This window comes from Phasianus colchicus, chromosome 10 (genome assembly GCF_987193195.1).
Source record: "Phasianus colchicus chromosome 10, bPhaCol1.hap1.1, whole genome shotgun sequence".
NCBI classification, from domain to species: domain Eukaryota; kingdom Metazoa; phylum Chordata; class Aves; order Galliformes; family Phasianidae; genus Phasianus; species Phasianus colchicus.
The window spans coordinates 12,367,192-12,394,906 of NC_143445.1; the positions used below are offsets into that span (position 1 = coordinate 12,367,192).

Genomic DNA, 27,715 nt, shown 5'->3' on the forward strand with positions numbered 1-27,715 from the left:
ACTGGGGCAAACAGATTCCTTCGCAGCAACAGCTGACAGACAGAGAAATGAGCCGATGTCTCCCACGTCCCAGCTGTGCTCTGTTTTTGGTTCAGTAACTAGGCCTTGACTAAGATAATAGAAGATGTATTCACAAAACTAGAGATGCAGCTAACACATTAACTCGGTATTAAAGATTTGTAGCTGTGGTAACAGGACTGTTGGCTTATTTGATTTCATTTAACAATGTCAGGTCAGCGTCAAACCTGCAGTCTGATTAATCACTTTCAGGTTCTTTTTTGAGAAGGGAAATGGAGAAAATACTTTTAACACCATTGCATTTTTTGTTAAATCAGCATTCTAGTAACAGGGTGGTATGGATAAGAATTCTGAATTGCTTGGTTCTTCCATGTTGACCTGCTAGGTGTCCACTCAGGCAGACAGGGACGGTCATTTAAACAGGGAAAGCAATTCCCAGAGTGAACAAGCAAGTGTTGGTGTGTATCTTTTCTCAAAATGTTTGAATGCAAGGGGAAAAACAACAATAGAACAATGAAAGAATCAACACAACATAGTGGATTTTGCTACTAAATGTTTTTATGCCAAACCCATTTCTTACACCGAGGAGAAGGCTAAATGAAGTTTTGCTGCTGCCAGCCAGACAAAATTTTGAATGCCAGCATTGCAAATGAACGGGCATAAGCTGCTTTACAGTAGGAAAGCAGGATATAGAGTGGAAAAGAACAACTAGGCAAAAAGAAATACTCCGCTACAGCTTGCAACATTTAGGATTAACTGGGATAGTACAAATGTTAAATGCAGCCTGAGTAAATCCTGTTTTCTGCTAAAGTGTTCCTTATCCTGCAAATAGGTATTTATGAGCAACATTCCCATAGGCATGATTTTTTACCTAAAAAGCGTAAGTAATTCAGGTTTAAGCAATAAATCAGGAAAGTCAAGTCCAGCCAGCTCCTGTTCCCCATCCTGCAGGCACACAGTGTGTGTGTCAAAGTGCACATTCTGGCCTTCCAGGCAGTTTAGAGTTGCTTGCATTTGTGTTTAAGCTTTTTTCACCATCGAGGTCTTCTGTTTAGGCTCTGTTGTAGGCACCCTCAGAGTTCCTAGCACTGACAAGATGCCTGTGCCCCTGCGCGCTGCCCTGCTGCCATTCAGATACTTCCAGAACCAGCATCACTGCCAGTGCACAAACAGGGAATCACAGCTGGTCAGTTCTGTTAGGCTGCCTGGGGCCTTGAATTGCATTTACCTCCATTTTTGAAAGCCACATGGAAAAAAAGCACTGCAGACAGCAGCCATCCACACCACATGGGTGCATGGCTGCAGTGAATAGGTTGGTGTTAGGCATGAAGGGGTCTGCATACAGTTCTCCTCCACTGCCCAGCCTCACTTTGTTCCAGCACAACAAAGAGTATCTGAAAGCATTCAGCCCACGCCTGTTTTAATTTACAGTTAGCTACTCTTATGCATCCTAGCATTGTTTTTGAATTTGAGCTTCTAAAAAAAACAGTTCACTCTGACATTACTAGTTGTTAAATTAAATCAGGGGACATTTGAATTAGAGATTTAGATATTTGGAAGAAATGTTTTACTCAGAGGGTGGCGAGGCCCTGGCACTGCTGCCCAGAGAAGCAGTAGATGCTCCACCCTCCCTTGAGGTGCTCAAGGCCAGGTTGAGTGAGGCTTGGGCAGCTGAGCTGGTGGTGAGCAGCCAACCGTGGCAGGGGTTGGTACTAGATGGGCTTTACAATCCCTTCTACCCAAACTGTTCAGTGATTTTACTATATGATGTGATAGTTAATCAGGTGCCATAGGTCAGTAAGGGAGGTGCTGAAACATGGAAGAGTCACAAATGAGGCTAATAGGGCTGTGCCATAATGTACACTGTGCACTCACTTCTTTTTATCAGCCCGAGTGTGAATTTTGCAATACCTGAACACATAGCCAGTTTCAAGGAAATCCAGGACAAGAGCTAAGAGATACAGGAGGCCAGAAAGGGGAAAACTTTGGAAAGGAAAACAAATATTTACATCAGACATAAACTCTATTTACTATTAAGTCTTACTTAGATGTCAACATCAGGTACAGTGAACTCTCTTATCTCAGGAATTACTTTGGATGTGGAGTGAAGAGATTGTTTATCACAGAATCATAGAATTGCCCAGGTTGGAAAAGACCTTGAAGATCATCAAGTCTAACCACAACCTAACCATACTACCCTACTCTAACCATACTACCCTAACAACTCTCCACTTGTTTATCAAAGCAGAAACCTCTCTCTTACTCTGGGCCTGTTCTTTAGAAATCCTGAGCACAGGAGATTTAAATTTAGTCCTATTAGTTCTTAAACTAAGAATGTCAGATTTGTTACTCACATTTTTGATGGTCTTGGTCAACACATGGTATCATAAATAGTATTTGCCATCCAGTACCTGATTCAGTTGTTGAGCTGCAAGTTGTCAATGATTTTCTTAAAACATTTTTTCTTTCTTCATCATCTTCTCTCAGCGATATTTCTTAAGTACAAAAGAGCAGAGTATTATGGCTTGAACAGATCAGCAGTGCACTAGAAAAATGACTTCACCAAGCAGATGTTTGTTCTGTAATGAATCTCTGCCATATTTTTTCCACTGAGCTTATATTTTTAAGGATGTAATTAGACTTGACAAGTAGCTGAAAGCATTCTTTTACTTTTGCCATAAATATTTCATTCTCACCGTGTCCTTCTGCACTCCCTGCCCACTCTGTGCTGTGATGGTCTCAGTCTTTCCTGGAAGTTACACTATTGTTTCACAATTATTCATCTTGGTCAAGTGCTTCTCGGCTTCCTAGTCATTCCACCTTTCATAACATTGGGACAATGCTAACCAGGGTGGTGACAGCTCAAACTAAACACACTGTTCCTAAAATGTGCCAAATCCAGTTCTGACAAGGGTAGACAGAACAATTGACCTAAAGGCTTCAGAGAAAGCAGAGGCTGCTTGTGCAAACAGGTCACTATGGGGTCAAGTCTGATGTATGCTGAGTCTTTCTCCTAGTCATGTAACTGCATCTTCTTATGATGATAGCATTCCAGCCAGTTTCATTGCAGGAATCACATGCACACAACTGTTAGAGGAGATGACTTCTTTGTTGAAAAACACATGAAAATCAAGGCAAAATGGCTGTGTGCCACCACTTCTGCTTCCTGCAGCTAAAGCAAACAATTTTAGCTTACAAAAGCTTTTGTGACTTGCATATGTATTCTTTCTTCAGGTGTTACGCTTACTGGCACGCTTCACTTCAGCATCGGCCCCAGGTTCTCCACTGTTTGGAACAAAGCATGCCAGAAGACACACCCTGCCTGTTTACACAGGCACTGTTCCCTGCAGTCCCTTTCCCATTCCCAGCTATTTTCTGGTCTCTTACATTTTTGAATGTCCTGAATTGTTCAAGTTACTCCTTCACACTGCTTGTTGGTATCCAGCAATTTCTGGCCAGGAAGTATTTCTGTATGGAGCAATGGTAGCTTGTGTCTTTTTCTTTTAATACAAAACAACTGCACTGCAAGTAGAGCACTTACCTGATGTGGTTGTCACAGAGTAAAAAAAAAAAAAAAAATCCCTGAAGTACCTCAGTGTGGAGAAACACACCGAGGTAACACATCCTGTTGACATGATTTGTGGCACAGAAAGTTCAATACAAATCTGAAGCTTTCAAGTAGACTTTGAGGCTATCAGGGTACTTGAGGTCAGGGCTCTGATTCCTACAGAAATACTAATCCTTTGCCAGAAGGAAACAGAAGATGATGGGGATGAGAGATCTCTGTTATCATTTTTGCAAGAGAGTAGAATGCAAGACCTAATTGTGAATTTAGATTAATTTTCAGTGGCAATTCTGGAGATGCACAATCAGAAAGTCACCTACAGGTCTCTTTCCACAATGCCAAAAATTTCCTATCCTTTTAGTTAAAGGAATTGATGTACTCGAGGTACAATCACGAGGCACGCGTCAGCCTGAACTTTATTTTGTGAAAGGTTAGTATTGTGCTAATAAAAGAACATTAACAAATATGGAAAAGAAAGCAGGAAATTGTATCTAGCCTGGGCTGCCTCAGTCAAAAAATAAGTATTCATCTCTTTAGTAAACTTATTTCTTAGCTTCACTGTGAGAGGAGTGAAGGAATTAACTGCTGATAAATAAGCAAGTCAGTCTCATGGCAATTGCTAATGGGAGTGATTTGGCTTTGAGGATGCTATTCCTAAGAGAGATTGAGTTTAACAAAACATTTTGCATTCAAAAAAACCCAACAAATCTCCTTTCACAGAATACGGAATAACTTTTCCTAAGGATCTAAAGCTTAGGTCCCCCCTACCCCCACCAAGGGTGCCACTTTTCAGGAAAGAAAAGTACACATAAAAACCTGGAGCTGCTCTTTGAATTAAAGTAATATGTATGATTCTAACTTAGAATATATCATCCTAATTGAAAAGAAAGCAGTTCAACTAAGAAGAGAGTCAAATAGGAAGAATATATTTTTTTCTCTCAGTACAGGAAGCACTTACCTTAATTAGAAAATATTGAGTTGGGATCACTATTTCAACATTTGAAACAGAGATGCTGTGTTGTCACTCTCTTCCCAGGTACTGTTGTCATCTGGGTTGTGGCAGTACTGGGGGTTTCCACCTTCTGCCCCAGGACAGCACACTGCAATGCACCATGATGATATGAGACAGGAACAAAGGTATTTCACCCATAGAAACTCCCTATTCTTTCAGGGAGCACACCACAAAGCAGCTGCTTTTAGACACAGCACTTTGTTTCTGCAGAAGGTGGGGAGTGCCCTGGAATCAGAGCTTTTCCATCCACCCGAGGAAGATTGAGAGATACTCCGGGTGCAGAAGATAGGTTTGAGGCTGTCCAAAGGAAATGCTCTCTTTGATGTAGACTGGCTCCTGCCCATGTTACCTCATGAGATATTTGTCACCTGTAATCCAGCTGTAAAAAGCAGGCGATAAGAACAAGCTAGCATCTTGCACCAAAGGTTTTATATCAGGCAACAAAGAAAAAAAATTCTCCAGCTAAGGGAGAAATAAGAGGTTAAAAGTGTGTTGAACTTTAATCAGAGTCCTGAGCACACCTTGTGATCTGTGAATGCCATTCTATTAACGAACTGTTGCTGCCATCTACTGAGCACAAAAGCTACACATCACGCAGATCAACACAGCAGCTAGCCATAGAATGGGGAACTAGTTGGCTGAATTAAGGTTTTCACTAGAACAAAAGTGTTTCTGTATAGATGTTCAGGATGTGAATCTGCTTTAGACTGTACCTGTCCCTGTGGGAAATACTGAATTCTCGTCTGGGGTTTGGAGCCACTGAGGAACAGAGAAATGTGAGTTTTGTAAAGAGCACCCAAAATGTGAAATGCATTGCTGTTAGTAAGAAAGTTTGTACAGCTGCAGATTTTATTTTTTTTTAATAATGTTAATTTTCTTTCGTAATAACACACTAAACTCCATCTTTGGTGAGCCTGAATTCCCATCCTCACATAAAATTCTAGTTGAAAAAGTGCTGGCATTGGCACTGTATTTCTGCCAGGATACTGAGGGGTAGGACCAAGGTCAAGCAGGCTGCCAAAGAAGTTCTCCTTGGTAGCAAGAGCTGTCCCAGTCCCCATGCTTTGCTTTGTCCAGAGGCTGAGGCAGTTCTGGGTCATACCAGAGGCTGCCACTGGGTTTAAACAGGGCATTCATACATACACATATGCAAGTGGTGTTTTTTTGGTTTTTTGTTTGTTTGTTTGTTTTCCAAGAATAAAGAAGACTAACGCACAAAAACAGCAACCAAGTCACTAAGTGCAAGAACTACAATACCATCATCTGGCTGCAATATATAACAAAACGTATGCAAGCACACATTGCTCACTTACGACACTGATGGCCAAATTCAGCCCTGTAGGTAAAGACAGCTTTATTAGATTCAACGTGAGTTGGACACATTTGTTTCAAAGATGTCTTTGACTTGTTAAGGGCTATCAGAAGAGTGGAGATTGGGGGTGAAAAGTGGCAAAGAATAGGGGAGCTGCTGGTCTCAGCAGGCACTGCATTTGGCTACGCACAGCATCAGTGCAAGAGATGGTTTGGTGTGAGAAGCAAGACTGGATGCAAGAACAGCTGCTTCTGTCTAAGGTAGCAAAGTGATTTAAAGGGATAAAATAAAATAGGAATCTGGGTCTTCTTCTCAATTTGCATTAGGGGAACTTAGGAGTGAAAGGACTGAATTCAACAGAATTACACTAGTGAGAAAAGCAAATTGGCGTCACCTGTGTCCTTCTGCAAAACCTTAGATTTCCACAGGAGGGAGCTTCTTGCCCACGAAGCCCACTGCTAGTGTACAGGGAAAGGAAACAGCAGCGCTCCCCGCAGTTCTCCTGTTCTGCCGATCGTAGCCTGAGCCGCTGCTAGGAATTATAGCGAGAGCTGGTAGTGAAACGGTTAACAAATAATGATGATTGTCAGAGCTTGTTAACCGCAGTTATTTTCAAGACATATGTAAATCTGTATAAATACCTAAGTGTGGTATATAATCTAAAACATACTGTTTAAATCTATGAACGTTCCTGAGTTAATTTCACTATGGGAACGTTAGTTGCAGCTTCCTGGATTTACTGTGTTTGAATTCATACCCGTGAACATTAAATTAAAATTAGTCTAAATATTTGTTGAGAATTAATCACCTGATAAATTTAGCTCTTTTTCATTGTTATGAATTATTCATCATCTCCTCTCCCTTCCGTTGATGTGTTTGGTTATTTACAAGAATTGAATTACCAGTTTGTGTTACAAAATCTAGCATTCCAGGCGATTTGTAAGGTGTTCCCCTTGGAAACTGTTCTTACCACCAGTATTTTATGGTACTTCTCTGCTTCTTGAAGAACCCATTGAAGTTTTTGAGAGAGGCATAAGTAAGTTCATACGGGAAATACTTTGCAACAAAATGTTTTTGTTTATGTCTTGCATGTATATAATGAATGCTGGCCTCAGTCCAACAAACCAGCCTCCCCAGATCCCTCTGTAGGGTCTTCCTACCCTCAGGCAAATGAACACTTTCCCCCAACTTAGTGGCATCTGCAGACTTAGTGAGGACGCATTCAATCCCCTCACCCAGATAATCAGTAAAGACTTTAAACAGGGCTGGCCCCAAAACTGACTCCTGAGGAACATCTGAATTTAACGCCATTCACCACCACTTTTTGGGCCTGGCCATCCAGCCAGTTTTTTACCCAGAGAAGAGTACACCTGGCTATGGGCTGCCAGCTCCTGTGGGAGAATGCTGTGGGAACCAGTGTCAAAGGCTTTGCTAAAGTCTGGGTAGACTGCATCAAAAGTCTTTCCCTTATCCAGTAAGTGGGTCACCTAATCAAAGAAGGAGATCAAGTTGGTCAATCAGGACCTGCCTGTCATGAATCTGTGCTGGCTGGGCCTAATCCCCAGGTTGTCCCTAAAAGCCTGTATTGGCATGAATGCTTAGGAACAGTATTATGAAATACTGTGACTGCAGGAGCAAGCAGTTACGTAAAACTTACCTAACAGAAAACTCGTATACTCCTATTGCACAGTCTTACCATAGAGAATACCTGAGCCCAAAGAAAAAAGATAATTGTTTTCCAAGAAGGTGTTTGCTCTCGGATGGCCTCATGCAAGGCCAATTGAGAAGTTATCAACCATCAGATATTACGAAGAGCAAAACAAAAACAAACAAACAAACAAACAAAAAAAAAACAAAAAAAAAAACCTTTTAATGAAATTCTTGAGTGGATAGTTCAGAAGTTAAGTGATTTGTGTGCACATAGGGGACTTTCTCAAACCATAGTGCCTGCTTTCAATACAGGCAGCAAAAGTCCAGATTTTCTGAATGGAATTTAAGTTCCCCCATCTACTATTGGAAGCCAAATTTCTGGCCACAGCTCATTAAATAAATCTTTGCCATAAAATAAATTGCGAGCAAACATCACTTCCCTTCTTTCAACTCACTGAAATAGATACCATTTTGAACTTCCCATTGGGTGATGTCTTTATATTTGTTGCTTTCAAACTCAGTTTGTTACTATTAATTAAATAACAAATCAGAAAATGACTTCTAAAATTATGAAAAAGCTAAACCAAATCCCCCACAACACACCCTCATGTGGTTAGTAACTGGTACCAGCACTCGCAGAGCATCAAAGAGTTCTTTAAACAGAGACTTTCATCAGTGACGCTGCAAGCCTTCGTCTAATCTTTCATGATTTCCCATGCAGGAAGATCAAAAGAGAAAGAAGAGAATAGCACTGTTCCTTTGGAACAGTGCTCTGTGGGAAAAGTATATGTTTAGCTACAACGCATGTAAAATGTAAGTGGGAAATTATTATTTACAAGACATATATTTTAATAAACAACATCATTAGCTCTCTTTCTTTTCTTATAAGGAACAAGGATTTGCGCAGTTCAAAATCATGTCCAAAGCTCAAGAGATTTCTGGAAGAAAATGAAAAAGAATTAGAAAGTATCTAACATATAAGTCTTCAAAGCAAGAAGATCAATTTATGTTCATTTTTACTTACTGAAACACATTCTGCATATTTTATTGTTTCTGTCATCTTGTTATAAGCCATCCAGAGAGTTTTCAAAGAACATTAAGTCCTACAAGTAAACAAATAGTGAATGGTAACAGAAGTACAAAAATGCAACAAATAATATCAGAAGTCGTGCTTGTAGGCTTTTGTTACATAAATTAATTAGATTAGTCAATCATTTTCTATTATTCTGCCACTGAGCAATAAGAATGTCAGAGGACAATCCAAAAATCTTTACTAACACGAGTTATTTTTTTTAACCTAATAAATCCAAAATATATAGGTTGCTGGTATTTTAGAGCAATGAATAATTTAAATAGTTTTGTCCTTTTATGTATATTTTGTGAGGTACAAATTCTAGATGGCTGAAGCCATTGCATACGAATATTAACATGTTAGCGTCAAAAGCAGCACAAGCTCTCTTTTAGGCAATGGTTTGACTTTTCACTGCGTGTATGACTTTGTAGGGTTACAGCCAACAGCAAGGACCTCTTTGGTCCCAGTCTGTCCAGCTCTTGGGACTACCTCTTGATTTTTCATACTTACGATGAGAAAGCATGCACCAATCATCACTGCCTTGATTTTCACGTCAAGATCTACTGGGACCTGGATCCCAAAGTTGGCAGTGTTGGTAAAGACATTGTTTACAAATCCAGACCAGTACTTGGAAATTTTGCCAATCGTTGACATTTCATTGAGGGCTTTTACCTGCACCAATTAAAAAAAACAAAACAAAACAAAACAAAACAAAACAAAAAAAAACAGGAATAAGCCTAAATGTAAATAAATCAAATACGCACTGATTATATCTCCACAGAATTAATGACTCTGCCCTGACATTCAGAGTACTCTATAGTTGTCAGGCTGTTCTTTTCTTCTTGTTGTTGAAATGTTCTATGAGTGTCAGATTTGCCTTTAGGAATGGCACTCAAGAAAGGCTCTCTTTTGCAAATTTGGAGACATCAGAATCTTCAGAGCTGACAGAAAAATGGGGGGAAGCAATTATGAAAGTTTACACCACTTTTGCTCTTCTTTCACAGGGATTTTTTTTTCAGTTTCAGATATGCTCCAAGTCACAGCAGCAGCACTGCTGTGGTCTGCTGTCTCCTACAACTGACGGATATGTTCTTGATTACACAGCCATCTCCCCATTCCTCACACAATAACAAAATTAGGAACATTACCAACTGAAGTCTTCTGATGTGACTAGAAACACAGAAGTTCTCTTATGATTATGTAACTAAGAGGAAGAGCTTTGTTTACATCAGAAAATTGTTCACAATTTTTTCAACAGTCTCTCATTCTCTTTCATGCCCTAAGTATCTCAAAGGCTCCTCCAAATTACTTTTTTTTTCTTTTTTTTTTTTTTTGCCCTGACAAATGAAGATAAATGGATGCAAAATTATCAATCCCATCCAGAAAACATCTGCAGAAATCTGCATGTAGAAGTTTGGAACTCCAGTGCACGTGATTGTGATTCTGTTCCCAAGTTACTGCAATGTACGTAATGTTTTTAAGAGTAGAATGACAGGATTTTTGATTAAGAATTTTATTCAAAGCAGCAAAACCGTAAAATTCTTTAACACTCATACGTAACATACCTCAAAGTCAACATCTTCAAAACAGCCACAAGTTGCATATGGGCCAATTATTTTTAGTACATCTTCTTTACTTTCATTCTGTATTGTAAACTTAGGCAGAAATGGGTCCCAGTTCTGTACAACGTAACCAGCTACTGTACCTGGGGGGGACTGAACTTCTAACTAACAAACAAAACAGAATCAAATCTTACAAACTAATTTTGTATTTGCACATTTTTCCATAACACTTTATCATTTATGTAATTACAAACTATTTAATGCAGTTATGTATAATTTTACCAAACCATGAACTGGACATCTCACTGCATCTAATGGTGCTTTTAAATACAGTGAACAATAGAGAACCCAAAAGCTGCACTAGAAGCTATCATCTTACATCAAATGTAAGATTTGATAAAAGTTATATGCTGTGGTGAAAAACAAAAAACCTGTAATGTGTGAGTATCCCATAGGTTATTTTATGCAGTCATTGTGCTACCCAGGAATCTTTCTTCTGAAAATGTGGATGCAGAACCGAGAACGTAGGTAGAAAAGTCTCCCTATAAAACATTTTCCTAAAATAATATCTATGAATGAAAGTCAAAAATAAGGAGAAAAGATCTTATTCTCAATATGGTCTGTTTTTCACTCAAAGCAGTTTTTTTTTTTTTTTTTTGCAATTTTCTATGGCCTTGGAGAGGTGGAGCCCTGACATGATACACCAGCTTCCCCTGAGAGCTGCTTCACAGCCACAGCCTGCACTGCCAGCCCCAGGAAAAGTCCCTCCTTCCCACTCTGTGCTTGCAGTGAGCGATGCACATCCACAGCACTAAGTGATGTCAGTCTGAGCAGGGTGAGCAGTGGTTCAGGGCAGTCCCTAAACGGAGGGAGATCTGTGTTATCAGATGCAGGACTCTATTTGGGATGCCCATCAGAGGCATGCTGGGAACATTACTTCTAAATTACTTCTAAAAGGGCCTTGTTTATCAATAATTGCTTCTAAATGAAGGCCTTTGGGTTCTTCTCTCACTCAAAGTGTTGCATCAGCAAGTGCAGAAGCAAGAAAAGAAGCTGCCTCCATGCAGCCCAGGCTGGGTCACGGCTGGAAATTCCTTCCTGCCATCCTCACCGAGGTCATGCAAGGCTTAATTAACGCAGAGCACATGCAGTGAGATGCTCGAACAAAAGGCAATTAGGCAACACTCACCTCTTGCAGGAAGCAAGGGAACCAGCAGCTGTTGCATCTCAAGGGTCTATTCACTGTAATCACCTCTCGGCCAGAGTTATCAGCAATCCTTATGGTGAAAGACCTTATAGGTGAACACAAGTTACGATTGAAGCAACCATTTTCTTCCACTGCAAAGTAAACTCTTTGTCCCAAATGGTTTTTTATCTCATATTTGCTGCAGGTCTCTGTGCCAAGTATGGCTAAAAAAGCCAAACAAGTTGGATGTTACCTTAGCATAAGATTAGATTAGAGAGAGCCTCTGCCAAGACTCACCGAATTCTGCTCTGCATACAGATTTACAGCTCCAGTCTTCTTTGTGGTATATACTCTAAAAAACTATGAACAGAGACTGTTTAAAAATTTTTAAATGTTTTTAAATGGTGAGATAAAGAAAAGGTATGATAATAATGAAATAATAATGCCAAGTTTTATTTTGAAAGAACATTTAGATCAAATACTTTAATCTGCTGTAAACTGCAGTATATATATCACAAAACAGAATTCATACACTGAGTTTTGGTTTTGGCTTTTCTTACTTTGCACACTGGGAAAAATATTGATACAAGGTTATCCCACTGCCATGACACAACTTTCACTCAAAGAGGTGCCCAAGAACCAGGCCAAAACTTCTCAAAAAGGAGAAATACAACCAAGGAATACATTTTAAAGTGTTTTAATTGTTGAACATGAAACTTTGAAATTTTGAAGAACCACGTAAATCAAACTATTATGCTGTATTTAATGCTTCCTGACCTTCCTTTCTTTATTCACTTGTAGCACATTCATCATTGTTTAAAACAATAACCGTCTTTCCAATCCATGGAAAAATTAAATCTCTAGTAACTTTGAGGGAAGGATTTTAGGGCTGGAGCACTCTAACTTTCCTCTCATCATCTCACCACACTAACACCATGCTGGAGGTTTGATAGAAGGTCAGCATGAAGCTGGGCTTGGAAGCCCTTTAGAGACAGCAGTAGTTGGAGCACAAGAGTTGCAGCATACCTTCAAGGAGCTCCACCTGCTGATGAATAATGATCCGGTCAAGCTGTTTCAAAAAAGAAAGAACAAAAATATAAACTAGTGGGTGTTGGAAGGTCTGGGGCTGCTGGCGATCACCTGTCTCTTTGCATTCCTTTCCTTCCAGAGTTCCCCAAAGAAACCCTCTGCTTGAAACCATCCTCACCTGTCAGTTGGTTACAAACTGCCACTTTTCTGTGCTTACTGTCCCTCTGACATGCTCTGCTTTAGAAAATAATCATTACTATTGCAAAATCTTAATTTCAGCCTACCTCTCAGTGTTATGTGACTTTTTAATGCATGTTTCATGTGACAATTCAGCCTTTGCTGGTTTCTTCTTCTTAAATTCCAGATGGGCATCAGACGCCTGATACTGAATTTTGCCATTACTCACAGCTGAAGACAGAAAGCTCACGACAGACATCTGAGACCTGCACGTCACAGCTCTCCAGCATATGTATATTTCACGATTGATAAATATTTTCTTGTACACATTCAAACTGTTGCAGCAATTTATCAGTTCCAGTCATCTCCTGCAGCTAGTTCAGACAGCAAAGAAAAGCTGGTAATAGATAAACTTCCAGATCCCTTTCATTAATCTCTAAAATGTGCATGCCAGTAATTGAAATAATAAAAAATATTTGGACTTAAAAATCTTCTCCCAAGAAGCTTTGCTGTTTGTCATTTAGATTTCATGAGATATGAGAAGCCTTGGAGCTCATGGGAAGTTAGTGCAGAGCTCTGCTGATGAAAAATGAATAAACAGGTTAAAGATGGCAGGGATATTTTAATATTTTAGTATTGATTTTAATATGGATTTCTTTCCCCCACACAGGCTTTCACGGAGGAAAGAAAAATAATGAGCCTGAACTGCTAAAAACTTTGAGTGATTTTGCACTGTGTACCAGTTTGTTGTGAACAAAGCATAGGCAATGTTTAGCCAACAGGCAGTACCATTTGTTAGACTTGCTTGTTTTGCCTTGTTGCTGCAAGGCAGCCATTCTGATGCATCTTTCATTAAGGCACTTGTGGATTAAGGGAATTCTGTGCTTGCATTTGAAAGCATGGAAAGCCCTTTGCTTTACATGGGTCTCAGTCCTCTTGAACTTTTTAGCACATTAGGAATGTGCTAAAATTCCTTATGCAAAGTTAACCCTTAGCATTTAGTTTTGTGGGCATTAAATTTACGACTCATCAGTCTGACCAAGTCTAAACTAAGAAGCTTCTTACAAAACTGGTAAAGCCTGAATTACTGCACAACACAACATTGAGCTGCTTGGAAAATTCTCAGGTCTCTTCCATCTATTCCTTCTTTGGGCAAAGGTTCCCCACTTTTATGATGGGCTCCACACAATTCCCAGAACTACAGCTATGATCTGGAAGCTGATCACATTTTTGGGGGGTAACCCATTTTGTAAAAAATTACGTAGAGTGTCACTTTTGTGATGATTACAGAAAGCAAGTCCAGCAGGGCAGAGGCAGTTTATCGCCATGCTCTGAAGCACCTCCAAGAGCCAAATGCATCGCTCCTCAGCCCGACTGACTTCAGCGTGCATTTGCATAGTGACAGATGTTTTCTGTTCCTCTCATCCAGTGCTACACGCTGTGCCCTTGAGTTCCTGTTTAGCATAAGACTGTGGGGATCTCTATGAGATTCACTGGGGCTGGATCCTGCTTTCAGAGGCAAGCGTGTTACGGCCTTATTAAGAAATATATTCAACTTTCTCAAATAAATCTATCCAGCTATCTTCCCTGCTCCTGCTGGAGATAATCCCAGAACCTCATTTCTATTTGTAATCTTCTATTTATTCACAACCACTTTCTATATAATCCTTCTTCTGTTGAAATCATTCTTTAAATTAAATGCCTTCCCCCCCCCCCCCCAGGTTGTTTTTACTTCCAAGGATGACAGCTGTCAGAGTTCCTGCTCTGATAGCATTTTATTTTTATCTAAAAATGAAAAATTTGCAGTCTTGTTTTAAAGCAGGTTCTCTATTCCCTGTGCCCTTTAGATGGCACTTCTCTGTGCCCACTGCAGTTGGGAACCCACATCCATAACGCGCATAAAACCAGAAGCAAACACAGTACGCTCCGTCAAAAATCCCCAGTTCATCTAGAAAATACCTTCCACCATTTATATGAGTGGTTCTGCCTGCAAGTTCTGACACAGACCATGGATTCCCAGGACTTCCTCTGGCCAGAAAAGGGGACACTGAGGGCCAGACTGATGCCCTCCCCCCACAAATGCAGCCTCATAGGGACCCAAACACACAAGGATCCAGAAGTCATCTCAGGAGCAAACTGAGAATAATTAGTAAGGGCTGCAGCACAGACACATGGTTATTGAGCTGAGAATGAAGACTTTATGTCAGATGTAATCCTTCCATAAAATGGAGTAATAGAATTTGCTTGCCCACATTGTACAGATAAAGCTAAGGTGTAATTCGTGTTCATGCAGAAAGCTGAATATGTAACCTGCCAAGTATTGACTATCACAATCACTTTTCAACTAAAAAATGTAGCTCCACAGTCTGTGAACAAATGCTCCTGTAATTGACAACACATATCATTTTGTGCACAGGCTCCATGAAATGAAAATCATAACTCCACATGAAAGATGGTTTCTGAAAGGTCTCCCAGTTTTGTTAACTGTCTTAGGTTCTAAATAGAAAATGCATTCAATTTCTGCCTCCATACAAAACTACAGAAAAGCATATTTTAAATACAGCCCTCAAGTCATGCATCAGAACCACAGCCTCATAACTACTCCTCAGCTCCCACTTCTCTGCAATACACTGCTTGGGCACTGCCCCTTTTCTGCCTCACAGCCCAAAACAGAGGTGCAAGTTTGCAGCTGCTCAGGCTTTCTCTTGGTCTTCTTGAGAACTTGCTTCTCCCTCTGAGCTGGAGAATATTGTCCTTGTGGGCACGAGGAATTTGCTCCAAAGACCTCCATGTTCCTCAGGGAGAGGGGTGTGATTCCCTCACACACTGCTGGTTTTAGTCAACCAGACGAGTTCTGAAGTCAGCCAGGCTTTGGCACTGGTTTCATTTAAGGAGCTGGAAAGAAACTGGAGGGACAATGAGAGTAGTCATAGTATGAACTAGAGAAAGTCCTAGAGAGAAAAAAAATCACGTCTGGGGGCAAGGAGAGTTGCATGCACAGCAAATGGATTTCTGCAGAGATGAATAGCAGCAATGAAGAGCTTATAATTTGTACATTCCTTATCTTATAGTAAATGTCAAACAACAGAAAAGCCTCTTCATATCTAATTTCCGCTCCCCAAGAAAAAACCCCAAACACTCCCACCCCCCAAATACCAAAGGAATCCATGATGAAACAGAACAGTTCCAGCATTGGGAAAGATTCTGGACCTGGTTCAGGTACTCCAGTCCAGGTGGTAAGTTATGCGTGTGTGAGGCTTGCTTCCACGGGCCTGCAGGCTCAGCAGGCTTGTCCTGCTCCGGCAGGTCAGAAGAACCAGGGAGGTAGTCCTTAAAGACTGGGTTTGTCTGTCCTTCAGATTCTGCAGGGGGGAAAAAAAAGAAAAAAAAAAAAGAAATGAGGAGTGCCAAACAGCAGCCGGTAGAACTGGGACACCAGCATCACATTCTGCCTGTGCCTATACCAGCATCTGAGCTCGGATGAGGAGCAAGCACCTTGGCCGTCTGCTGCAGCTGGTCTCAGTGCCAGCACCTTCCCATTGCTGCAATAACACCGGCTCTGCTCGTGCAGCATGTGCCAGCTGCAGCTCTCAGCACATCTATGGCAAGCCCTCACATTAACTGAGCCCCTACGCCTCGGCAGCAAACAGCCACCAAACCAACCATTTTTTTCTCCTACGTGACAGTACTCAGGTATAGCATGGTCTGAGCTCCAGAAGTAATTTTGGGTTTAGGTCTGAAGCTGCCTTTTGCAGTTGTGGGTTTAATTGAGGTCCTTTAGCTTTATTTGAACCCACTGTGGCTGATTCATCGTTTAATCATATTTTGATCTTAATTTGCCTTTGCAGCCACTGCTTTCCTTCAAAGCCAGAGACCACAGGAGGAAGAAGAAACCCCTTTGAATTTGTAGCTGGCTTTTAAAAATGTATAACTGGCGGATAAATATTTTATATGCTCTTCTGCATCATTTTACCTCACAGGGTTCTGTTACTGCCGTAACTCTTGTTGTTACATGAAATGCCACGAAGTGGCCGAGTGTTAGTGTTATTCTCAGATAATAAAAAGGAAAAAAGACAACAAATTGCAGTTCTACCTGTCAAATTTTAAGGTATACAAAAATCAAACAGTAGATGCATTAAATATTGATGACAACCTAAGCTACTTTGAGGCTTTGTCTATTTTCATGGCTGCTTCCTACTTCATTTACAGTGCGGGAGAACTTGAAAGTTATGACATGATGCAGTGAGCAATCTGCAGAGGTACTGGTTCCTAACAGAAGCATATTACCAAGTTCCTTCATTATGAAAACTGCATTACAGAACATGACTATTTTGTTGCTCCTGTTAATTACTGTGCATTAAAATATACAGAACCAGATCTCTTTTACATGGTGAAATGTATACTTTTCCCTAAGGGGAAAAACGTATATTCCAAGAGTACAACAATGCTCTAAAATCTGTTTCCTGCTGCATAACTTCTAGTGCTGTAAATACTGAATGTCTGAAGTATTTGGTGGGGGAATAAAGGGGTAAGCATTACGTTGCTGGAGCTCCCTGGGCCAGCATCTGCCTCCGTACGTCACACCAGGGCAATCCCTGTGGGGTTGCATTCATGTTAAGAAAAAACAGATTTGTGTCCTTCTGCTTAGCTTTAGGATTTGACTGCATGGAAAAAAAATGAATGCTGATGGCTTGTGAGAGCAGCATACTCCCGTGTTTATCTATAGCCCTGAACAGCCAAGCGCTGCAGCTCAAAGACAATACGTGACAGAAATGAACCCAGAAAGAAGTAATCTGGTTGGATTCATTTATTCTTCAGATATTTGTTTTTCCTGCAAAACTCTAGCCAGTTTTGAAAGTGAAAAGCATTTGCTGATTTCATATTTTTAAAGTGGAATAGGAAAGAAGTGCGAAATCTGTGTGAATCTTGGATCAGAACGTGCCCTTCCCATGCAGCCCATACTGACAGGTTTAAGCACAAAGATACAAGCACCATTTCCTGACTGATTGCAGATGCAAACATTTTGTAATGCACTTTATTCAAATAACACTCCATTATAGATTTTAGTCTCCTTAGGAGCCTCTTGAATACTGAAAAATTAAAAGAAGCCCAAACAACCGTGCTTTGGCTGCTGTGGTTTTAGCCTGAAACTCTCATTTCATCAGACTGCTGATTGCTGGAAATGTACGAGACTGTAGTTTTCTGTAAACATGATCTAAAAATACAGACTATAGATGCACTTACCTTGAGAGGCCATGAAGCTTCCTGAGTTACTTCTTCAAAGGAAGCCAGGTTAAAAGAAAAGGCTTTTCTTGTTGCAGCAAAGAAAAAAAGAGCACAGCATGCACAAAACTTCAGAAGGTGTCTGTCTACTTCATATCAGCTTACAAAGAACTGGAGGAAACGTATTGCCTTTCTCATGTTCCAGAACACTGCATTTTATGTCGATGGACAACAGGGGGAGATGATGCTAGCAAACAAGAAAAACATTATTCATTTCAAGTCGTTTGCACCAATGGAAAGAAGAAGTGTTTTGTGCATACAAAGAGGTAAAACTTCGATGTACCCACTGGGAAACAGAACGCATTAAACCTCAAACTCCACTTTATAATATATGTATGTATTCTGCACAATACAAATTCTGCCTTTATAATTCAATATTTATGTTTCCATTTCTGCAGGTATGCTGCAAGGACAGAGGAGGTGTTACCTGCATCTCCCCACTGCTGGCACCCACTCAACACATCCCGTGCTCAGAACAGGATGAGCTGTGTGGGCTTTTTCCCTGCACTTTCCTGTGGGGCTCAGTCTCCCCTCCCCAAGACCTCACCCCCGGGAACAGCCCCATGCAGCCCCTCCACACCCCTTGGGCTCCACTGCTGATCACTGAGAAGTGCTTAAACAGACATGGGAAGTGAAATGGGCTGCCTGTGTCCTGCTGCGGGCAAGCACCGTCCATGCCAACACATAACGCGCAATTACCCGCATTGCACCGAGAGCAAAGAGGGAGGAGGGGGGGGGTAACCTTGACTTACCAGCTCATATTTCTACCTCAAGTGCCCAAGTCGCCATGGAGATCATGCACATGTGAGCTGCAGACAGATATGATGCATGGCTGCAAAATGGCAGAGCCTAAGCAGAGCGCACGGAGGAGCAGGACGAGGTGTTGGGGAGCGTTTCTGCTCTGCTGCTGCGGGTCCTGCCACTTTGGAGCAGTCCACAGGAGCACACCGAGCAGATTTATCTCTGGAGGGTGCAGCTGAGGGAGATACTGATGAGGATCTCTGAAAGAATAGACGCAAGTAGGAACACAATTTGTATTGAGTATATTAGTAAATGCAAAGCCCACAGTGGAACATGTGAAAATTTGGCTGCGTAAAACTGCCTGGGAGCTTGTCACTGGGCACTGAGATGTCACTGAGCAGCACAGCCCTATTTACAGACACAGGAAATTTGGTTGCTGAACAACTCTGCACTGAACAAATCCTTTCAGATTGGGAAGAAGTTCCCATCACGGGAAATAAAGATTAGGAATGACTAAAAGTTTTTGCTTCTTTCTCCTTGTCAAAGATGTGTTTCTTCAGAGCAGAAGATCTAACCTGGGAAGCAGGCACAAAGCTCCAACAAACTTCCTGAAGAAGAAAGGGAGAGAGAAAGCCCCAGGTAAATATCATAAACCTAACTTTGAAAGTGGTGGATGAAAAATTTCAAAAGGCAGATTGGGTATGACATCCAGCCTTAACAAGGAAAAAAGTCTGCTTTGCCTCTCAGAAAACCACTCCAAAAACATCCCGGTACTTTTGTCAATGCATAAAGCAAGAGGGCAGTTCGAGAAACGTGCCCAATACAAAAACAAACAAACAAACAGACAACCAAAAAACACACACTAAGAGATACATACCGAAGGAAAAGTTTCAAATATTCACAGCATTTTCTGTGAGCTCCAAACAGCACTCTGGCCCATCCCCACATCCACACTGTGTCTGCAGCGGGATGCCTGACCTGGACAGTGGGCAGTGGAAAGGAGAGCAGAGCTGAGGCACATGTGTGGGCTCCTTCCAGGAGCACCATGGTAGCAGGGGCAGGTCCAGATGTGAGCAGGAGCCAAGCTTCAGTGTTCCACTACTCATAAAATAAACATTTCCCTAGAGTGTTTTTGCCCCAAAGAACTTATTTCCTGGCATTATTCACAAAATTGCAGTAAGTGGTAATAGGAAGACATAAAATTTGGCCTGAAGTAAATTTTCTGTGTGTTTTTTTTTTTTTTTTCCCCCATTTCTTTCACAAATTTCCATATCTTTCACAATGCCCCCTTCTTACCTTATTGTTTTAGACTGAAACAATCCTTTCAGTAGATTATATCAATCAATTTCTGCAGGATCTGAAAACGAGTCCTGTAATGAGATAAGTCTTTACAATTAAAATTATGTTATTTAATCTCAGTTTATTTATTTTTTATATTAAGCACCCACATGTTGGTCAAAATCTGCTCCAGCTGTGATTAAAGGCAGCCTCGCTAAGGACTGCAGGAACAGAAGACTTAATCATATTTATCCACAAATGCAGCCATCCTTTGGTGCTATTTAAAAACACATAGGGAAAAACGACAAGCAAGGGAGGGACATACAAACAACTAATCGCATACAACTAATTCTAGCTGACTTTTATTCCAGAAGTCAAATGCCAGCACCCAATTTCTGCCAAGACACTGTGCTCAGCCTTATCGCCCCCCACTGAAGACACTGTGGGTCACTGCCTACATTTCTTCTACTGCAGGGAGACTGAATAATAGGAACAGAGTTTGCTCCCTTCTGCTGGGTGAAGGTGCTGGACACCTGCAACACATTCACAGGCTGTGTCCACCAGGCCAAAGTGCCAGGAGAAAAACAGGAGAAAGCGGCAAAGTGTAGAATATAAGAGAAAGCTGTTTGTTTCTGGAGGTCAGGACGTGCTGTGCCATCCAAAAGCAGAGTGCAGGGTGCTTTGCCTGCTCTCATCAGTTCACTCTGCATCACCACCAATTCCAGAGCTTCCTGGCTGCTAGGAAAAGGGATAACTAACGCCAATTTCCATTTTAAGTTTCCTTTCCCTAAAATATCTATTGTCACCAGCTTTAATGCTTTACATTGTCATTTTCCATTTTTATAGGAAATTATGTGGCCTTCCATCTCTTTCTTAGATTACCCTTTAGCACAAGAAGAAATACTGTGTGAGTGCAAGAATCAAATGTGACTGTGCAGTAAGCCCCAACCTACAGATTTTTACTTAGTATTACATTCTGCACTGAAAAATGTATTAGAAATTTTAATGCTACCTCCAGCACATGTTGATTTGGGTCAGAGTCCAAGTATAGATGTTAGCAAACCTATAGATGCCAGCAAATTCAACAACCAACTAGAAATTCATCAAGTAGCTTCCATGCCCATATAGTGACCCAATATATGGAAAAGACTGAGCTCAACACCAGACCCAAATATTTCAGTTTGAATCCTATTAGACATGGTTGAGAAAATGTGACCATGAAGATGTTAGTTTATTTAAGCAGACCGATGTGATTTAAGCAAAAATAAGTCAATAAAGGAGCAGTGTGGAAGACCTGAAGGTACCTTGTACCAAACTCCTTTAGAGCACGCTCAGTGTTCATTAGGTGTGCAGCCCCAGCACCCTCGCAAGGGTGCAGCTATTGTAAAATTATCAGTAAAATTAAAATTATACATTCTAAGATAATCTCCACTGCATCCTTAGAAAGTCACTAGTCAACATTCAAATTCCAAATTCAAATTAAAACAAATGTGAGGGAATAGAGAAGAGAAAGGGGTAAGATATCCACAAAATTGAATGACATAACAGTAACTCTATTAGGACATCAAAATTAATTTCAGTTTCCCTGAGGTATCTTATTTTAATTAATAAATTCACAATCCTGCTCTATTAATTAGAATACTGAAAGAATAATAGGTTTTGGATGAACTTATTTCTAATAAAGCTTTTCATAATGTAGAAAGAATAAAAGGAATTAAGAATCTCATTCAATTTTTCTTCTACATTTAGTAGCAACATTTAAATTTTTTATCCGATGCTACAGCAAAACTATTGCTCATATTTTAAATTTGAAAACCTTTAGGTTTTGCATTCATTGTTTTTCTTATGCTCTATTGAAGGGATGACCGTGGTCTGCTTACCAAAGAAAACAGTTCCTGTGGGATAACAGTTGTTTTTATTTCTCATATTATTTCCTACTATTAAAACTGATAAGCCATGGATTTTTAAAAATCCTTCTTTACTGCTTTCTTTCCAACAAACTCACAAAACAGCACTTACAAAATTCTAGGGACACAAGCTTCTCAGCTGCTGTTTTGCATTTCGGGTTACCTGGCCCATTCAGTGGTCACCAAGGCTGCAATGCTAACGCTCAAATCACGTTTCTGTATGCATGCTAATCCACTCTTCTGCACAAATCAACATTAGATATGGATAGCTGAATCTTTTTCTCCCTAAATTGTTTTACGTTTCTGTCTTTTTGTATCATAGTTCACTCACCAGTGGAAAATCAGAGCAAATTTTCCCATTTGTTCTCCAGTTGCCAGAAGTGATAAATCTGCACTTTAGATAACTGTGAAGCTCTTTTCAGATTTCTGTTACATGAAACAAGAAGGGAGAAGAAAATATTAGCTAACTGCCAAAGGTTTAGGTTAGCAAAATAAGAAAAATTCTGCACAGGTGAAATGGATGCTCACCATTTCAGAACTGTTTGCCCCAGTACAGCCTGTTTCTTTCCCCTAGCACTATGGCACTGAGGGCTGTGGTTAGCAGGCACGGTGGCATTGGGCTGATGGTTGGACTGGGTGATTTTAGTGATTCTATGATCTGTTACCAAACTGGAGCAAGAGAGGCCAGCAGTAAGTTATGCACAACTTGTCCAATTGGTACATCTGAGTAGCATTTTGTTTAGATAGGTTTCAAACTGACAGGCTGAATATTTTCCCCACTTTACTGAGGAACAGAAGTACTGTTTTCATGCAGTAATCATACTAACTTATTCTAATACTTACATTTTAAATACAATAGACAGGGGAAAAGTTAGGATACCAAAAACTAGAAAAATGTAATGAATCATAACAGCAAAAAATGAGAATAATCAAGGATTGGATGAAATTCTGCTCTCGCTTACTCCAGCAAGACAGTTTATTCTGGTGACTAGGATATGAATGTAGTCTCTTCTATATTCTTTTAGGCAAAGAATTATACATTTTATAGACTCTAACATTTGGTTAATGGTTACTAAATCTGGCATTTACAGAGACATTAGGAAAGATAGTATTTATTTGCAATTTTATTTCCCTCATAGTGAAACGTAGAATCCATACAGCTGTACAATGAAGATGATTAGAATTGCTAGAAATGAAGGCCTCCTGGGAAAAAAAATATCAATAGCATAGTTTAACTACATGAACCATAATTGCATTATTAGCTCTGCTGCGTGCTACCACAGGAAAGCTAATGACATGAGTCTGAAGAAGCTTTATAGATTATGGAAAACTGGATAACCTCTTGTGCTCCCATTGACAGCACAACTCAGTTGAGATCCCTGCCATCACAGGGAGGAAAACTGCTTCATTTTTCACAAGCCTCTTGAACATGTACTTTTGTGGAATTTAAGTAGTAACTGTACGTACACCGATGGATGAATAGCCAAAATAACAAATAGCCTTTTGTTTAACCTTAGCTGTGGCAAATTTAGCAGTGAATTCAGTGGGTGTCAGTCCTTGTCCAGTAGATAAGCAGGTGTTGCAGGAGAAGGGAGGAAAAGGAGACACTCCCCACTCCAGCACTGGCACTGAGTGGAAGCCAGTGGATTCATGCTGTAATGTCAGTGAAGTGAACTTCTTGAGTTCTAAATACACTTTCTGCTAAATCAGCCAACTTAAGTTTGCTACCTAGGCTCCAGCTTAAAAGCAGAAAAGCAAAATTTGACAAAATGCCAAATGCAGCAAGTCGCTCCACTTTGTCCCTGCATTTTCCTCTCCCACCCAGGTTGCAAAGACAATTACCTGAAAAACCACAACTTTTCCAGTTACCGCAGCAGAGGAAAGGTGTCATCAATTCTGAAAACACAGAATAATACAAGACAGACGTAAAATGTTGGATCTAGGAGACACATCTTTGCAGCCACATCACTACCTGACTTGAATAACCAACTCACAATATGCTGTTCAGACCCTTGATGACAGCAAACAGTATGTTTGTTCATACCTTATCACAGCACCCATGATTGTGCCCTGATTGCTGCTGGTTCACCATCATACAAGAATCAGAGAGTTTCTTTTCCCCCAACAGCTCAGAGGTGGGCAGGAGCCATTCCATCCACTCCAGTGTTGGGTAAGCTGGCTAGCTCTGCTTGTCATGGTCACAGTTCCCACTCAAACTGCTGTCACACAGGTCAGAAAATCTTGCCATGCAGACCACAGGAAGTCTGATGGGTCTGCTTCCCTCTCCCAGGTACAGTAGTGCTTCTGCTCTTGTTGAGATCATGGAATTCCATAGGAACTGGTAGGGCAAGTGGAAGACTTGCAGTTAGACTGGATGTAGCGAAGAAGGATAAAAACTGAACAGAAAACAGCTAATTCAACAGCAAAACATCTTGTCTGTGCTTGGATGTTCTGCATAACTTACTACTGAAGCTGCAAAGTGATTAATGGTACACCTACTTCTGCTTGAAAGGGCTGTCTTGCTGAAGGAAACACTAACTTGCTAAATGAGGTCTTCTAAGAAGAGAACACTTACAAGGACACATAGCTGTGACATACACAAGATATGATGGATAAAAAGGTCTTACTTGCAGGAGGTGTTAGAAAGCAGTGCTGTATGAATACCTGGAGCTTTTTTAAACTGAGTCTTGAGGAAACATATTTTGGCAGTGTTTGTTCGTTGTTTTTTTTTTTTTTTTGTCAGGTTTATAGTTTCTACTGTCAAATTCTGCTGGCTTTACTTATGTGTGGTAAAATGTTGCCATCAAGTGGCCATTTACTCAATTACAGAGCATCCTCCCACTGGGGCAGGCATTCAGCTTTCCTCCATCAGACCCCTGGCCGGTACCTAAATGTATTGCCCAGATGCTGCTGGCTGTTCCACCACTTACAGACATTTTTGATCCTGACTGCCTTCAGCCTCCAAAAAGGAAGAGGAGAATCAGAGCTCCTAAATTAGCAGCATTTGACCTCTTTATTAGGAAAACCTAGCCAGCTGTTTTCCTCTGTAGCTGAGGAACTCTGATTCAGCTGAAGAAAAGTAGGGAAGCATTCCTCTTACTGCTTTTGTACATACTGCTTTGTAAACCATAGGGGGCATTATGTTACCGTGGTTTCTTCTAATATATCAGTTTGGGATGATGCTCTGTTATCATCAGATTCATCATCCTAGATACCCTATATTTATTTGCACAAAATCAATCAATAAATGCAGAAATTATACTCTACATATTCTGCTTTTTAAGATATCCTTTGCAGGACTCAAAACATGGGATATCCACTCTTTCCTCTTATCTGCAACTTAATAAAGATCTGTTTACATACTCTAACATAAATAGATCAATCTGTAATGTGTGTCCCCCAAAACACGATGTTGAGTGAATGTACAAAACAAGCCAGAGTCGAACTCATGGAAAGAGATAAAAAAGGCAAAAATATCACAGCATGACAGTATTCCCTCACTGTTACCTTGAGAAGAGCAGCACCTTCAATGGTGGGAAGGAGTGGGATGGCCCTGATCTACCTGTGCCTTTGAACAGCACAAGCAGGATAACCTGCAGCCTGCAACATAGAATAGAATATAGATCACAGAGCTATAGAATGGCTTGGGTTGGAGGGGACCTTAAAGACCATCCAGTTCCATTCCCCTGCTGAGTGCAGGATTGCCACACCAGATCAGGCTGTCCAAAGCCCCATCCAACCTCCAGACACGTTGCTTTTTCTTTGTCATCACCTTGCAAACATCCCTCTGGTTCTCTGTGACCACCAGGTGTGAACACCCATCACCGCCAGCACAAACCCCAGGGACTCACAGCAGGACACACTCTGGGTGGCTTTAGGCAGGGACACACATTTGTTCCTACACAAACAGTGATCTGGAACGTCACTATCCCTGTTCTCTTCTCCTGTGGCCGTGTAACCAGCACTGAGCACAGCCCTGTACTGTCAATGCTTTCAGTACAACCTTTCTGAGCCTGCACTAGAGCTGGCTGTACAGCACACAGCTGGGTGCCATGTCAGTGCGTGGGGAGGGTTAATGTGTTAATCGGCACAGCTGCTTCAGGAGCCCAGTTTAATAATCTTTGCATGCCTTCTGCAGAGACAAGTTTTTGAGGCTCTTGTAAACAGCAGAATTAAAGGCAGTTTCAGAATTGGCTCACAATTTTTGTTAATGGGAATTTTCTTTAAGGCAGCAAAAAAAAGGAAGGCTTTCAGATGAAATATTCTTTGGGACATAGTCCAAAGTTAGGTAAAAAAAAAACAAAAACAGTACTAATTACCAACTTCGGTGCTGAATCTAAAATCACCTTAGACTTCAGTCTAATTTAAAAAAAGGCTGATTGCCACTGGAGAACAAATCCGCATCTACTGTAACAGACTTCCCTTAAGTTAAAGGACACAGGGGACAAAAATTCAGCAGATTCCGTAGTTTGATTTAACAATAAATATTTAGACCCTTGCAGAAACAAGACCACCTCTTGAGGATGGAAATCTATACTCTGTGCAGACTCAAGAAATCTCCACACCTTCCTGTTCAAATAAAGACTTGCAGAAACACTATACAGAAGAAATGGACAAAATCAAAAGTATGAGATTGAAACATGGCAGTAGAGGTGGGGAAAAATAAAAATACCTGCCATTTTTAACAACAATCTTGAGGAAAATGCATGTTTTTATTATTCATAAGCTCATCATTAATTATAGACTGGCATTTTAAGCAAAGGAACAGGAGAGCATAATGAGAAAGGCAGAAGCATTCTGTAGTAAAACATGCTTTTCTGCCCAGCTTCAAGGAACAAACTAACCATTTGCTAACAAGATGGTTCCCCCAGCTGAGAACTGAACTCTATTTTGTTACTTTGGAAAAAGCACCTTTGTTCTGTGCCAGCCAGTTCCCCTGTCCTTTCAGCTCAAAACCCCTCAAACACATAAACAAAGCATGAATACTTTTTGGTCCATCTCCCACAACCTGCTTCAGCCAAAAATACTTCCAAGAAGTTTCTGCTGAACAAGGATAAAGCCAACTGCATGCTTCTATCAGCCAATGCTGCCCAATATCTCTCACAAAGGTAAGGTGCAACTTCTTTGATGATTATTTCAATGATTTTCATCTGTCTCACAATGCAAAAATGTGATGCAGTACTGAAAATGCAGCAGAAGACAACCTCTGGCATGCCAGCTAAGGCCATCAGCAAAGCACTGGTTGTACTGCACCGAGGCTCAAGTGAACGAAAAAGGAGAGAGTTCACTGCTCTTGACACCTACAAAAACATCATCAAGAGAAAGAAAGAGAGATGGGGCCATCTAATAGTATAATATTGGAAGAATACTTGCATAATTACAGAGCTACAGTGACAGCTGCTTACAATGTCCGCTATCGCACGCTGCAGGTGGTAATTTATCCATAGGTTTCCTATTCATCTGAATGGAAAACAGCAGGGGGTGGCCTCTTGGCATCCCACATAATGGCAACTACCGTGCACTAGGTCCCCTCTCTAAATCTGGGGAAAGGATACAGACTCGCCTGTTGCCAAGTGCCAATTTTAGGGCTCTGTATTCTCTAGCAGTGATGTCACAGGACAAATAGGAGACGAGCAGGGAACTCCAGCAAAGTTCTGAGAACTGTTCCTTATAGACCTTCCCTTAAGATGCATTCTCTATTGAGTGCATTTTCCAGGAACTGGTAAAGGAGAGCTGTGCCATTTAAAATTCAGGACTCTAAAATACCAGCAAATGTGAAGACAACTGTTGGTAGTTTGAAATAATCATACATATATGAAAAAGGCTTCTTTGTTATTTTATTTATACCTCAATTATGTCACTTCTAAAAACACCGTTTGGAAGGAAGGGCATATCTCAGTGCACATCCCTTCACCTCCTTCAT

At 40.7% G+C, this 27,715-nt stretch overlaps 1 protein-coding gene across 1 annotated transcript; it reads right to left on the reverse strand.

The window, feature by feature from the left end:
• Nucleotides 1–9,037: 9,037 nt before the first annotated feature.
• PLSCR5 (phospholipid scramblase family member 5) lies at nucleotides 9,038–27,356 on the reverse strand. Its single transcript, XM_031596205.2, has 13 exons — nucleotides 27,198–27,356; nucleotides 25,300–25,392; nucleotides 23,837–24,130; nucleotides 23,635–23,688; nucleotides 22,124–22,218; nucleotides 19,904–19,977; nucleotides 18,619–18,867; nucleotides 17,828–18,053; nucleotides 15,794–15,945; nucleotides 12,404–12,446; nucleotides 11,381–11,601; nucleotides 10,195–10,356; nucleotides 9,038–9,301 (listed from the first exon to the last, which is right to left on the reverse strand). Exons 8-13 carry the CDS (start codon nucleotides 17,838–17,840, stop codon nucleotides 9,038–9,040), a joined length of 855 nt encoding a protein of 284 aa, XP_031452065.2. The 5' UTR covers nucleotides 17,841–18,053; nucleotides 18,619–18,867; nucleotides 19,904–19,977; nucleotides 22,124–22,218; nucleotides 23,635–23,688; nucleotides 23,837–24,130; nucleotides 25,300–25,392; nucleotides 27,198–27,356.
• Nucleotides 27,357–27,715: the final 359 nt, after the last annotated feature.